This window comes from Tenrec ecaudatus, chromosome 13 (genome assembly GCF_050624435.1).
Source record: "Tenrec ecaudatus isolate mTenEca1 chromosome 13, mTenEca1.hap1, whole genome shotgun sequence".
In the NCBI taxonomy this organism is placed as follows: Eukaryota; Metazoa; Chordata; class Mammalia; order Afrosoricida; family Tenrecidae; genus Tenrec; species Tenrec ecaudatus.
Window position 1 is genome coordinate 79,965,932 of NC_134542.1, and position 13,040 is coordinate 79,978,971.

At 36.5% G+C, this 13,040-nt stretch overlaps 1 protein-coding gene across 2 annotated transcripts in view; it reads right to left on the reverse strand.

Moving 5' to 3' along the window:
- MARCHF7 (membrane associated ring-CH-type finger 7) overlaps positions 1-13,040 on the reverse strand; it is a 43,243-nt gene that overhangs the window by 12,025 nt on the left and 18,178 nt on the right. For both annotated transcript variants that reach the window (XM_075529670.1, XM_075529671.1), the window contains 4 exons: positions 9,905-10,094; positions 8,875-9,042; positions 5,212-6,313; positions 339-508 (listed from right to left, as the gene is read on the reverse strand). In XM_075529670.1, the coding sequence (XP_075385785.1) occupies positions 339-508; positions 5,212-6,313; positions 8,875-9,042; positions 9,905-10,094 (1,630 nt within the window). The remainder of the gene's footprint in view (positions 1-338; positions 509-5,211; positions 6,314-8,874; positions 9,043-9,904; positions 10,095-13,040) is intronic.

Consider the following 13,040-nt stretch of genomic DNA (forward strand, 5'->3'; position numbering starts at 1 on the left):
CTGTACAAATGAATATTTACAATTTGATGAGTCAATAGCATTAGAGACCATCTTTCTCAAGCCACACAATTGGCAAACAGTTCCTTGATGATTCAAAAGGATTCTGCACGATATAAGGGTCATACTAGTTAGTCATCACTGGTTAAAATTGTACTGTACATATATCAAAGAATACAATGTTAAATAATTATAAATGAAAATTTATAGTAAAACATTTTCTTAAACTTAAAAAATAATTAGGACAAGTCTCAATTCAACCAATAAACAACAATCAATATGATTCATTAAAATGCATATATTCATCTCTTGGAGACATTCTGAAAACAGTTAAATCATACCAGAGTTAATTTTGGCCTGTATCCACTTTTTCATACACTCTTGGTGGACATACTGCAAACTTCCGGTACATTTGCATGGCTCTATTAGCAGGTTAGATGATGATGCAGCTGCCATCTGACAAATTCTACATAAGTCACCTTCTTCTTCTTCAGAGTCTTCTAGGAGAAGGCTGAGAAAGAAGAGACATTGCTCAACAAAGTCACCCTAGCTCACCCTAGATGATAATTTCCAGACTCACAAAATCCCAAACAAGATCCCTTTTAACATTATTGCAACTCACCTTTTACTACTAGGTGAGAAAAGCAAGCAAGCAACAAAAAATTTTAAATAGCAGAAACAATCAACATGAATAGATAATCAGAATCAAAATGATAAAAATAAATGTAGACCCCCACCTCAAAACACGCTGTCTATTCATACTAAATCTCTATGGGATATGGGAGTGTTAAAATGGCCCATAGAATTACCAAGGCCAAAATATTTTGGGGAGCAGCCTACTATGTCTTTCTCCCATGAACAGCCTAGGGGTTCGGACGGGCAACTCTTTGGTCAGCAGCCAAGTGTGTCAACACTGACCCACCAGGGCTCCTTTTCACGCAAGTTCAAATGACTGAAGAAATTTTGTCCTTGAAACCACAGATTACGTTCAGGATTTTTTAGTCACTTTCTTTGCAAGTGTTAGAGAGTTTAATTTCTGCAGTATGCCAGATGACCTCATGTCTAAAAGTACAATGTACCTAATATGCTTAATACAATTAATGTATGGAATGTTATAAGAGCTGTAAGACCCAATAAAATGATTTTTTAAATTAAAAAAACAAAACACATAATCAGTTTTACTTTTACTCCTCTAGTCTCTCCTCCTAAAATTGCTTAAGATAATTTTAAGGAGATAAAATTAAGGAGATACAGATTTGGATTTTTCATTTACATGCTATAAAATGCTAATTTTATATGCTTACATTGATGAAATTTTTCATTTTATTACAGGAAAAACAAAACGTAGATCTTAAAATTGTTCTCCCGGGTCTCAGTAACCTATTAATTAATTCTAAACTTTTTAAAGGTATGTTTTTAAAGGATGGACCCTTTCCATTAGCCTATGGACCCTATTTATCATGCCCAAATGCACTACTTAATTTAAGTGCAGAATGAAAGTTATATATAGTATTAGATTACGAATGTGCAATTTACTGATAAATCTTACTTGTTCTTTAATGTTACGTAAATTTGCCATCACCTTGAAACTACTGAATCTACCTTTATTTACAACAAATTTATCACAATTACCTTCACTTACTGATTATACAGCTTTAAAATCCCTGAAAAGGCTGACCTTTTCTTGCACTATCCACCCACGGCCTTCAAGTCCATTCTGACTCAGTGGGCCTAAAGTAAGGTTAAGTAAGAATTGTATACACCTATTCCGGCTGACAGACAAATTCTATTTATGGACACACTTGGAATGGATCCAGGGACTATCTGTAATAAGTGTAGTTTTTCCTCTGAAATCACTATTGACTCAGTTCACTGCTGGCCTCAAATAGATATTCAGTAAATTAAGGATACCAAATGTAGTACTGTTACAGGACAGGACAACTTGGATTAGATAGGCTGCTAAATGAATTCAGCAAGAGACCTGAACATAAATTCCCCTTACACCAGTGGTTCTCAACCTTCCTACCGCCATGACCCTTTAATACAGTTCCTCATGTTGTGGCAAACCACGAACCATAAAATTGTTTTCGTTGCTACTTCATACCTGTAATTTTGCTACTGCTATGAATCAGATGACCTCTGTGAAAGGGTCGTTTGACCCCCAAAAGGGTCTCGACCCACTGCCCGACACCCTCAAATGTTAGCTGACTTTCATGTCCTAGGGTGTACACACATAGCCTGAAACGTACCGTATATACCGTGTATAAGCCGAGTTTTTCAGCACAAAAAATGTGCTGGAAAAACTGGGGTTCGGCTTATACACTGGTCAGTGCTACCCCAGCAAGGTGGAACATCTTGCTGCCCTCCCCACCCCAAGGTAACAGGAGGAGCACCCGTTATATCATGGGTGATTGCCGTTTCTCCGCTGTTCAGGGCTTTGAGTGTTTGTTTACTCACATCTAACCAATCAGAGCCGTCCTATGACGTGTATCTGTGAATAAGCCTTTGAAAGACCATGTGCGAAGGATGTGGCATGAATGGATGTCATCTGGTCAAGCCCGACTAACAAAAGGAGGAAATTTCATGAAGCCTGACAGAGTTAATAGCAAAGTGGGTTCGAGATGCATGGGAAGACATTCCAGAAGACATGGTGCGACGGGCCTTCCAGAAATGATTTTAATTCTACATTTTAGCTTGGTTGCTGATTGAGCTCAGGAAACAGTACTCCTAAGGTATCATTGTGGATACCTTATTGTTTTTGTTGAACTGATTTTCCACTTACTGTGCTGGTTTACTGATGCTAAGTGACTTGTCCTTTTATTTGTTTTTATTTAAAATAAATATTTAAATACATTACCCCACTGATGTCTCAATTTTTCGTAATTTTATTTTCATTGTTTTGATTATTGAAACTCACCAGTAGCTTCTACATTTTCTACCCTAGGCTTATACTAGAATCAATCAGTTTTTCTGGTTTCCCAGGTAATTATTAGTACCTCGGCTTATATTTGAGTATATATGGTAGGTATATTCTGCAAGCTTGAAAAACACAGTGTTTTTATGCATTTAGATTTTTTGCTTGAGAAATTCACATTTTTCCACACATATTAATTGGAGAGTATCTTCTATGCCTAATGAATGAGCCACAAACACATTAACTTTTCTAACAAACTGTGCTAGTGTGTGGTTTCTGACTCTTAATGACACTATAGGACAAAGTAGAACTGCCCCTGTGGGTTTCTGAGATTGTGAATTTTTTACACACAGGAAAAAAAAAAAGTCCTGTCTTTCTCCCATAGTAGCTGGTGGATTCAAACTGCTGACCTTGTGCTTAACAGTCCAACATGTAATCCACTAGGCCAGCAGGGCTCCACCCTTTTCTAACATAATAAACATAAAATGATTTGAAAAACCAGAGAGCTTAAAAACCAATTAATATCAAATCCAGGTATTAGAGTAGAACTAGTCCTTTGTGGATTTTTCCTATTTTCCCTTTACTGAAGCAGATCTCCAGGACTGTCTTCCACAGTACTGCTATGTGGGTTCAACCACCATGTAGGTTCAATACCAAACCAATTCCACCACATAGGCATCTTACCAGACTAGCTTCTCTCTGAAGATCACAAACAATTGCTGGTGGTTTAGTGGATTAGATTACATGTTGGGCTGCTAGCCACATAAATAGAATTTGTCAGCAGTTCAAAGCCACCAGCCACTCAGTGGGAAAAGGATGTTTCTTTACTCCCCTACAGATTTACAGCCTCAGAAACCGAAAGAGGCTCTGTCCATGAGGGTTGCTAGGAATTGGAGTTGATGTGGCAGTGGGTTTGGTTTTGGCTTACTGGAGAGACCACTAAATCAATGCTGTGTCTTCCATCTACACCACTGCACTCAAATTAGCCAAATCTTGAGGATAAGCAATCTAATAATTACTAGACTCCTCAGCAGACATGCTTGCAATCAAAGGAAGGTTTCAGAATCAGCTGGTACTAAAGCTAACACAACCAAATTACAGTAAATCTTTTTTGAAGGAAAAAATACTAGCAAGCTGCAAATGTAGGAAGAGAATAGTTACATGGTTTAACTTGTCCTATATGTGCAACATCTCTGAAAACAGGTAAAGACCCATTAGTTACCAGAGTTGGATCTCAATGCATTTCTTGTTAAAATACAAATACTGTGTTTCCAAACAATTCTATTACATGTGACCTTCAATGAGGGCAAAAAAAAAGACCCCACACCCATCACTATAGTTTTTATAAGCTTTACCGTATTTCACATGTATCACCTCACTGCACTTTTAGATTAAAAACTTAATAGATGGAAAAAGTAGGTTGGCTTTATAAATGACCATATTAATAGTCAAGTTTGGACTAAAACTTCTGACTTTTGGGGGTTTTTTTCTTTCACTCTTATCAGCGGCCTTTGGAATTTTTAATTCGAAAAAGATTTCATTTTACATAAAGATTCTGAATCCTGAATTTTAACCGTTCTTTGTCAAAGTAAAATATTCCTACTATGTAAAGAATATTCAGCATACATTTGGACAGCAAAATCAAATTAATTTTGCATCTGACTTCACTTGGCACAAAAAATAAGTTGCTATAAGAAATACTTCTATTTATATAAATCAATCATCTCAGCAAAGGTTAAGACACATTGTATTAACTACCCATGGCCATCTATGTTGTCTTCTTACCAATGTTATTTAGCATTAGTAAAGCAAAGTATAAAGCAGAAGATAAAGGCTTTTGTCTTTGTGCATATATGTACTCCAAACTCTATGGGAACTTTGTTTTCCTGATGCCATCCACTAACCTCAATGCGTAACTCATATAACTAACTTATCATTTACCTGAGAGACTCTAGCATGTTAAAAACCAACTGCCAGTGAGTTGGTTCTGACTTACAGCAGTCCTGGAGGGCAAAGGAGAACTACCCAATAGTTTCTGAGGCTCTTGTATTTATATTTATAGAAGCAAATTGCTTTCACTTTTACCCCAAGACTGGCTAGTGGGCTCAAACTGCCAACTCTTTAGTTAATAATCCATTAGCTTTGCCCATCCTACTAGGGCTCCTTGCTAACAGCTTACTGGAAATAAATTTAAAAAAATAATTTTAGATATCAATACTATGAAAAGGCATTTCAGAAATATTAATTTCCTTCTCCAATCTACTCATGCTTTATGGAATTAAGATAGGTATTCAAATTACCTTTCTTTTATTTTCTGCAGTTTTTCTGGATCTCTTGAAGGTGCACTTTTAGTTTTATCACTTTTCCCATCAGATGAATTCCAACCTGAAGGTATGATATCTACAGTGATCATGACATTGTCAGTCAAGTGACTTCCAAGTGAAGGGGGGACAGCAAATCGGAATAAGGAACCAGGAAGAATTCCAGTTATTCCTGAATTTCTTACACTGTGAGCTGAATCTGATGCAGAGCCCCCTGTAGCAGCGCTGCCTGATGCTGCAGATGCTTGTGGCCTGTGGGCAGTGGCCCCAAGCGAATCATTCTGTGCTTCCAGGTGAACCACTTCATTAGCTTCTCTTCTAAAAATGTGATGAGATCTAGATGGTATATCAGAGGTAGATATCCTTGAAGATTCATCCCTTCCTTCTCTCCTCCTTCTAGAGAACAAAGGTGTGCATCTATTTCTAAGTGAAGATGACAACCACGGTCCTGCATGTCTACTTTCAGATTCTTGGTTAAAACTTTCAGAATCTGGCTCAGAACTATGATTTTGGCCAAGAGATGACAGACCCCATCTTCGTCTAAGAAATCTAAATCCCTGAGATGTTTCTGATGCTCTATTATCTGCAACTTCAGAAGTTGATGCTGTATTACTACGAGACTGTGAAGATAGGACTCTAGGAGAAATATAAGAATTTTCAGAATTCGCAGATCTTGTGTTCAAGGAATCTTGACTAGATCTTCGTGAAAAGAAAGTAGATGACATGCTAGAAGCTATACGTGACAACAATCTCCTAGTTGTACGCCTTCCTTCGTTCTCAGAAGGTTCTTGAAATGATCTTTGAGATGAAGCAACTCTTTCTGAACTGCTTATGGTTGGGGTATCATCTCTACTTGAAATATAGGAAAATGCAGACTGTGTACTGCTTCGAGGAGATTCCAATTCTCTTTGAGAAAAGTGCGATCTGAAAGAACTTCTGCTGGAATCCCTAGAACATGGTATAGACTGATGCTCAGAAGGCAAATGATGGTTTGTGGATGATGCATTCAATTGTAAAGTGCTCACTGAATTCTCTTTTGGTCTTGCTCCTTGTGAATATGAAGGAATTCTGTCTTGAACATCTATTTTTGAAAGGAAGGAAAGACAGCTAATTATATTAAACCATGCATATTATTAATCTTAAATTTATTAATTACCAATAACTGCCAAAGTGAAATACTGGATTCAGAATCAGCAAAGCTATCATTACACAGCTTATCTAACGTTATAGGGAAAAAGGAACAGATCACCCATTTCCTTTTGTGTTCTTATCATTAAAATCAAGCATTGTATGTACAAAGCCAACACCAGAAATTCTAAAGAAATAAATTTACCACAGATTGAGTGGAAACACATAAATGTGCTAACGTGACAAAAACATTTGAATCTATTAATCAGAAAGTCTTACGGAAGAATACCTAGATTAGTATGATGTGTAACAACAACAACAAAACAAGGAAACAAATTATCTAGATGCATCCCACGGGGCTTCCATGGCTATAAATCTTTATGAAGCCAACTGCTACATCCTTCCCCAGTGCAGCAGTTGATGGCTTTCCCAGTCAGCCTTTGGTTCATCAGCCCAGCTTTTAACCCCTGTGCCACCAGGCCTCAAGAAATACAGACTGAGACAAATCCAATATAAATGACCCTTATAATTAATCATAACACTCTAGAGAAAGGAACAGTGTTTAAGAGATCTTCCTCATATGATGCACTAATTATAAAAACTATTTCATATAAATATTCTTCCTACACTAGCAATTTGATGACAAGTTTGCTAAGCGGTAAACTTCTCTCTGACCCTTTGTCTTGTCTTTCATGTTAATAGCAGTGGTTCTTAGTCCTGGCTACTCAGCAGGTGTACCTATACTATTCAATACCGACCAAGAGCTTTTTATCAGAATGAGCGTTACATCACTAATGGTTCTAGTTTTCACATGTAATGAGAAACAGGGCAGTATTCCTTTGTGAATTAGGCTCATTCACACAGAGTACAAAACATACGCAGGAGCTGTTGTAGTAACAGACTCAACGAAGAACAGTGATGTGGCCTAAATCAACTCTTATCCTGTACCCTTACAACAAGAACCTAGACGCTAATGATACTGAGCACTCAAGCTCTACTCAAACCTAAGCAAACAATAGATGTTCTCATCTATTTTGAATAAGATAACCTTAGATTATTCAAAATCATCAGTCTTTGAAAAGGAAAAGTTATTTATTTCCTTTCAATTTAAACGCAGTTCTGTCTTCTACTTTTATAGAACTCAATATTTTTCTTTATTGGTCCAAGGTATTTTTCTTGAAAAGTTTACGCCTAAAGACCACGATACAAACAATATCACTTATTTCGCTTCATTTCAATGGAATTAAAGGTATATTTATATTGTCCTAAGGGAGTTCTGCTGTATGACTTCAAGTGATTACCATATATACTCAAGTATAAGCCGAGTTTTTCCAGCACATTTTTAATGCAGTTTTGTGGTAAATTAGCTGCCTCAGCTGATATTTCGGTCAGCTGATACTCAAGTATACACGGTACTGTAAATCGGTATTTCTTTAGCATGAAGTTACTAACTAAACAAATTCTAATTAAATATTCAAGAATTAGGGGTCTGGTGGTACAATGGTGTATACAGAGGAGTGTTAATTGCAGGGTTGGAGGTTCAAACTCAACAGCTGCTCATCAACTTTTCATCAACTGTTTAAACTTATCAGATAAGGCTGCTGTTCTAAATATTTACAGTCTAAGAAACCCTGAAGGTTGCTATGGGTCTTGGTACTAGCCTGCTCATGCAAAGGTCACACCTCAAATCCATTAGCAACTCTTAATGAGGAAGCTTTGGCAGTCAACTTCTGCAAAGACTTACAGCCTTGGAAACCCTATGGGGAGGGGCAATTCTACTCTGTCTTACAAGATCACTATGAGTAGGAACCAACTTGATAGCAGCAGGTTTGGGTTTGTTAAAGATTATTTCGTATACCTCTCTCTCACTGCCATGACGTGGATTCCAACTCAAGAGCAGTCTTACATATATATATGACTAGGTAGAACTGCCCCGGTGAATTTCTGAGACTATAACTCTTGACGGAAGTAGAAAGCCCACCTTTCTCTCCAAGGAGTGGCTGGAGACTTCAAACTGCTGACCTTTATGTAATATATATATTTTAATGAAATATTCTTAAATACATTCTTAAAAAGAAAAACCCATGAAAAAGTTTATAGACAGAATCTGGATACTCATGCATTGTCTAGTTAGATTGGTTATATGTATAAAGTATTAGCAGACATATGGGCATACCTCAAGGTATTGTAGGTATGGTTCCAAACTACTACAATAGAGCAAGTCACATGAATTTTTTTGATTCGCAGTACATGTAGAAGTTATTGTACCATATTTAAGTCTATTAAATGCTCGGTAGCACTATGAAAAAAGTTTGAACTATTGTGAGAATGACACAGAAAGATCACATGAGAGAACTAGTCAGTAGCCATCCACTGACTACAAAGATACTCTTAGGCATGCTTTGCTTGGAATAAGCCAGTGCATGTATAACTGTAATATTTTGGACTTAATCGTACATACACAGGAAATGTAAAATTACATAAGCTATGGATAAAAATACAGCTCATACATACACTGGGAGGTTGCGAAGTCACCACTCCTGTGACTATAATCCATAAGATTGCTAATGGAGGAATCTGATCGCCTCTCCAAATCTCTTCTCTCTCTCATTAAGTCAGTTCCAAAAGATCCAAGCACCACTGATGAAGATCTGGGAACTTGACTATGTCTCCAGGAAGAATCTTAAAATAATTGAAGAAGTTTTAATTCAATGAAAGTATCCAACATTTCTGATGACACCAAATCTCAAAAAAAAATGCCAAGGGTGCTAATATTTAACATGGAAATTCCAACAGAGAAATGGTTTCATTTAGGAGGGAAACTCAACACACAAAATATCTCACCAATGAAATAATCACATAAAATGGTTTTTGCACTAATCTTTCCCCACCCAAGCAGTCAGTATTTTAGCTATGCCCCCAAACATCTGAACATACAATGAGAATATGATGTAAAATGGGTACAGATTAACCATGTGCTCAAATTTTCCAAAAATAAGTATCATGCACATATTGACTATGTTAAAAAGATATGCCTAAGTAATATATTTTAAATGTTAGATGTGGTTTTCTTAGCAACAATTTAAAAACTAACCTCTATGATAACATGCAGAACACACATTGTTTTTGTTTTTTTAAAAAAAACAACTTGACTATCATACACATCAACTATTCTAATCAACTGGAATCTGCTAAGATCTTGTTTGGACATATTGCCAAGATTTGAGACCAGTCCCTGCAGAAGGGCACCATGCTTCGCAAAGTAGAGGGGCAGCAAAAAAAAGGCTCACAGAGATGGAGTGACACAGTGGCTAAAAGAATGGGCTCAAATAAAAGAACAATTGTTAGGAGGCGCAGGACCAGGTAGTGTTTTGCTGCTGCACACAGGGTCCCCAGGAGTAGGAACAGACTAGATTTTGGAATTAGATTTGTCTTACATGCATTCTTATTATTACAAACTTTCCACTTTTTATCTCAAAACTTTCTAAACATGTCACAATTAGGTAAGGGCTTTGGTCCAAAATTCATGTATATTGTCTCTTACCTGATACTGCACTTAAACCGCTTCCAACGTTTCTCCCAGCTGAGGTAGAAGAACAATTTGTACAAGAAAGTTTAGGTCTTTTAGGATCATGATCTCGTTGCTGGTTTTGTGATCTTGAACGTGCTCCCTGATTAATCTCAGATTCACTATACCATGCAGACTGAAATGGTGATGCAGATGCGGATGTGGACTGGTAATAAAAAAATTAAAAAGACCAAAATTTAACATTTCATATTAAATTTAATCTACAATGCTCTAAAAACTTCCCAAGGAACTCCTTCCATAGACATACCAAATTTTCTATCATTTGGATTTTCCCTAAAAGAATGTTTTCTTTTACCCATCTGTCCCTGTAATAGAAAGGCTGACAGTTCAAGCCATCCAGAGAAAGGCCTATTGATCTATTTCTAAAAGACCACAGTGACCAAAAGCTATATGGAGCACAACCTTACTCTGGAACATCTGAGCACATCATTAATCAAAACTGGCTGAGCAGCTGGTTGTTGTGATTACATAAAGCCACTTGATTATGAAACACTGAATAGTACTAATTTTAAAATTGTTTTGCTTTCTGGTTTACTTTTTCACCCCTATGAAGAATTTGTCTTCTATTTTTTACAGGTGGACAAAGCATCAAGAAAAGTACTAAGAAAACACTTGATTGGGAAAAACCCTACTATGGAAATAAGAATTAACAATTAAAAAAAAGGTCTTTGTCCCAATACCTATTCTTATAATACAGCCACACATTATTAAAGATATGTTAAAAAAATCCTAACATTTATAATTTGTTCCTTGATGAACTAAAAAAACCAAGTAAACAGTTTAAAACTTTTTGCTATTTCTTTTTAAACATATATAGATCAGAAGAAATAAAAAGATGTAGATTCACACACACACACAAAACCCTTTAAATGCAAGTCATTCACAATATTCAAACTATTCTACCTCTGAATATAATATAGAAAGGAGAAAAATGATTTCTAAAAATAACAGGTTTAAATCAGAAGACTAAATTACTTCTACCACAATTACAGAATCTTCTCTTCACTGAAATGTTCTTAACTGGACATACATATATTGAAACCAAGACAGACACAATTGGCATATAATCTCTAAAACTGCTTATAGTGGGTAATAGCCCTTAAAATAAAAAAAGTTTCCAAATCATGCGGACATGTAAATAAATTACATGGTATATTATTTATTTTTAAAGTATTATCTTAAAAAAAACAATGTATGGATTGTTGCAAGATCTGTAAAAGCCCTCTATGTTTTAAAAAATATTTCACAATAAAAAAGTATTATCTTGCTTGACGAAAGAGAACGTATTATAACCCCTAAATTCACTCTGTATTAATCTAACAATCACAGTTTGACAATGAAAACACCAATATGTATGAATTTCTTCAGAGTCTAGGATACAGGCACTAAATAATAATTACTTTTATAGAGTATGCTGAAAGTCTTATAGAAGAGTAAGCCAAATGTCTCAGAGAGTCAAAAAAAGGACACAGAAAAGGTGACCGATGGGATTTCATACAAACAATTCTACATGCAAATTCTTCTAAGAAATTGCTATCTGACCTTCTATTGTGCTCTTATTAAAATGCATACTGCATGAACTCAGGAAACGACAGCAGTTCATGAGACCCCTTGAAGATATCAACAATGGACTTAGAGATGTTTGTGGAACAACAGAATTAAAAGATAGTGGAATTCCCCCCCCTCCCAAAAGTCTCATGTACACTGAATAAATAAAAAAAGCAGACACACAGAACTAGAAAAACAGATAAGGGATAGATCAGAATGACATATAAAGCACGTCATCATCCTTGGTTCCGATTATTTCGTTAATTGAAATTAGCACTCTTCAGTTTAGCACAAGGTTTGTCTCACATGCTCTACTCCAGAATCCCAATCAATAAACTAGAGTGAACACAAAAAATAAAATGCATTATTAATTACTAACTGGCTGAACGGCTGGTGGTTTTGAACTCATCCATGGTGCCATATGGAGTTCTACTCTGCACGGAAAGGGCTGCTATGAATCAGAATCAAATGCCAACTACCACCACCACCATTCTATTCCACAGGCCAGCAATGATAAGATCTTTGGATTTCAGAGATGATCAAAATTAAACTGGAATCCACATGAAAATACTATTTTTCTTTTGACAAGTAGGACATCTAACCTAGTTAATACCACCTATAAACCCAGTCCTAGAGGAACCCTGGTGGCGTAGTGGGCTACACACTTGGCTGCTAACAGCAGGGTCAGCAGATGCAGATAACTAACTGCTCCAAGGAAGAAAGACAAGGATTCTACTCCCAGAATGATTTACAATCTGAGAAACCTACAGGGGCCATCTTACTTTGTCCTCCAGGATTGCTGTGAGTATAGTAGCCCATCCTCAACTTTAAAAAGGGCATTTTATAGTCTACTAAGACTTGAAGGATATAACTTCACAATTAAATACCCCTTTTAAACTGAACAAAATTATTTTGTGCAATTCCAATACATTCTCATGTTTTCTTCATCTGCATGGACCACAGACACTATTAAAGAGTAATACATCTGCATTGAACTGGGAACCATGGAAAGAAGAAATACTACAAAATCTACTACTTACGTGTAATAGCTTAAAGACATACTCACTGTTCAGGAAACAATTTTCACGAGATAACTCAGAAGATATCCTATGCAATACAGCCTGTATATTATCACTGAGATGACAATTACTGTTCCAAGAATAAAACTTTTCACCAGTTTCTCTGCTGCTTTGGGATCCTGGTTATGCACCGGGCTGCTAACCACACTGTCAGCAGTTTGAACCCTCCACCCACACTGTGGGAGAAAGATGCTTTCTACTCCTATAAAGATTTGGAAACCTAGAGGCAGTTCTGTAGTGTGCCACGTAAGAGTTACTGTGCGTCCAAATCGACTCAATGGCACGTTTTGTTTTGTACTGGATTAAGTTCAGAACAAAATCTTTGCCTCCACTTCCTACTAACTTAAAAATAGGATCATCCAAACAGTGACAGTTTTATCTTCTCTAAGGTGCAAGAGTCAACTTTCATTCTGTAAATAGTGCCCATTTGTGTTGTATTCAATGCCACCTCCCCTTTTGCATTT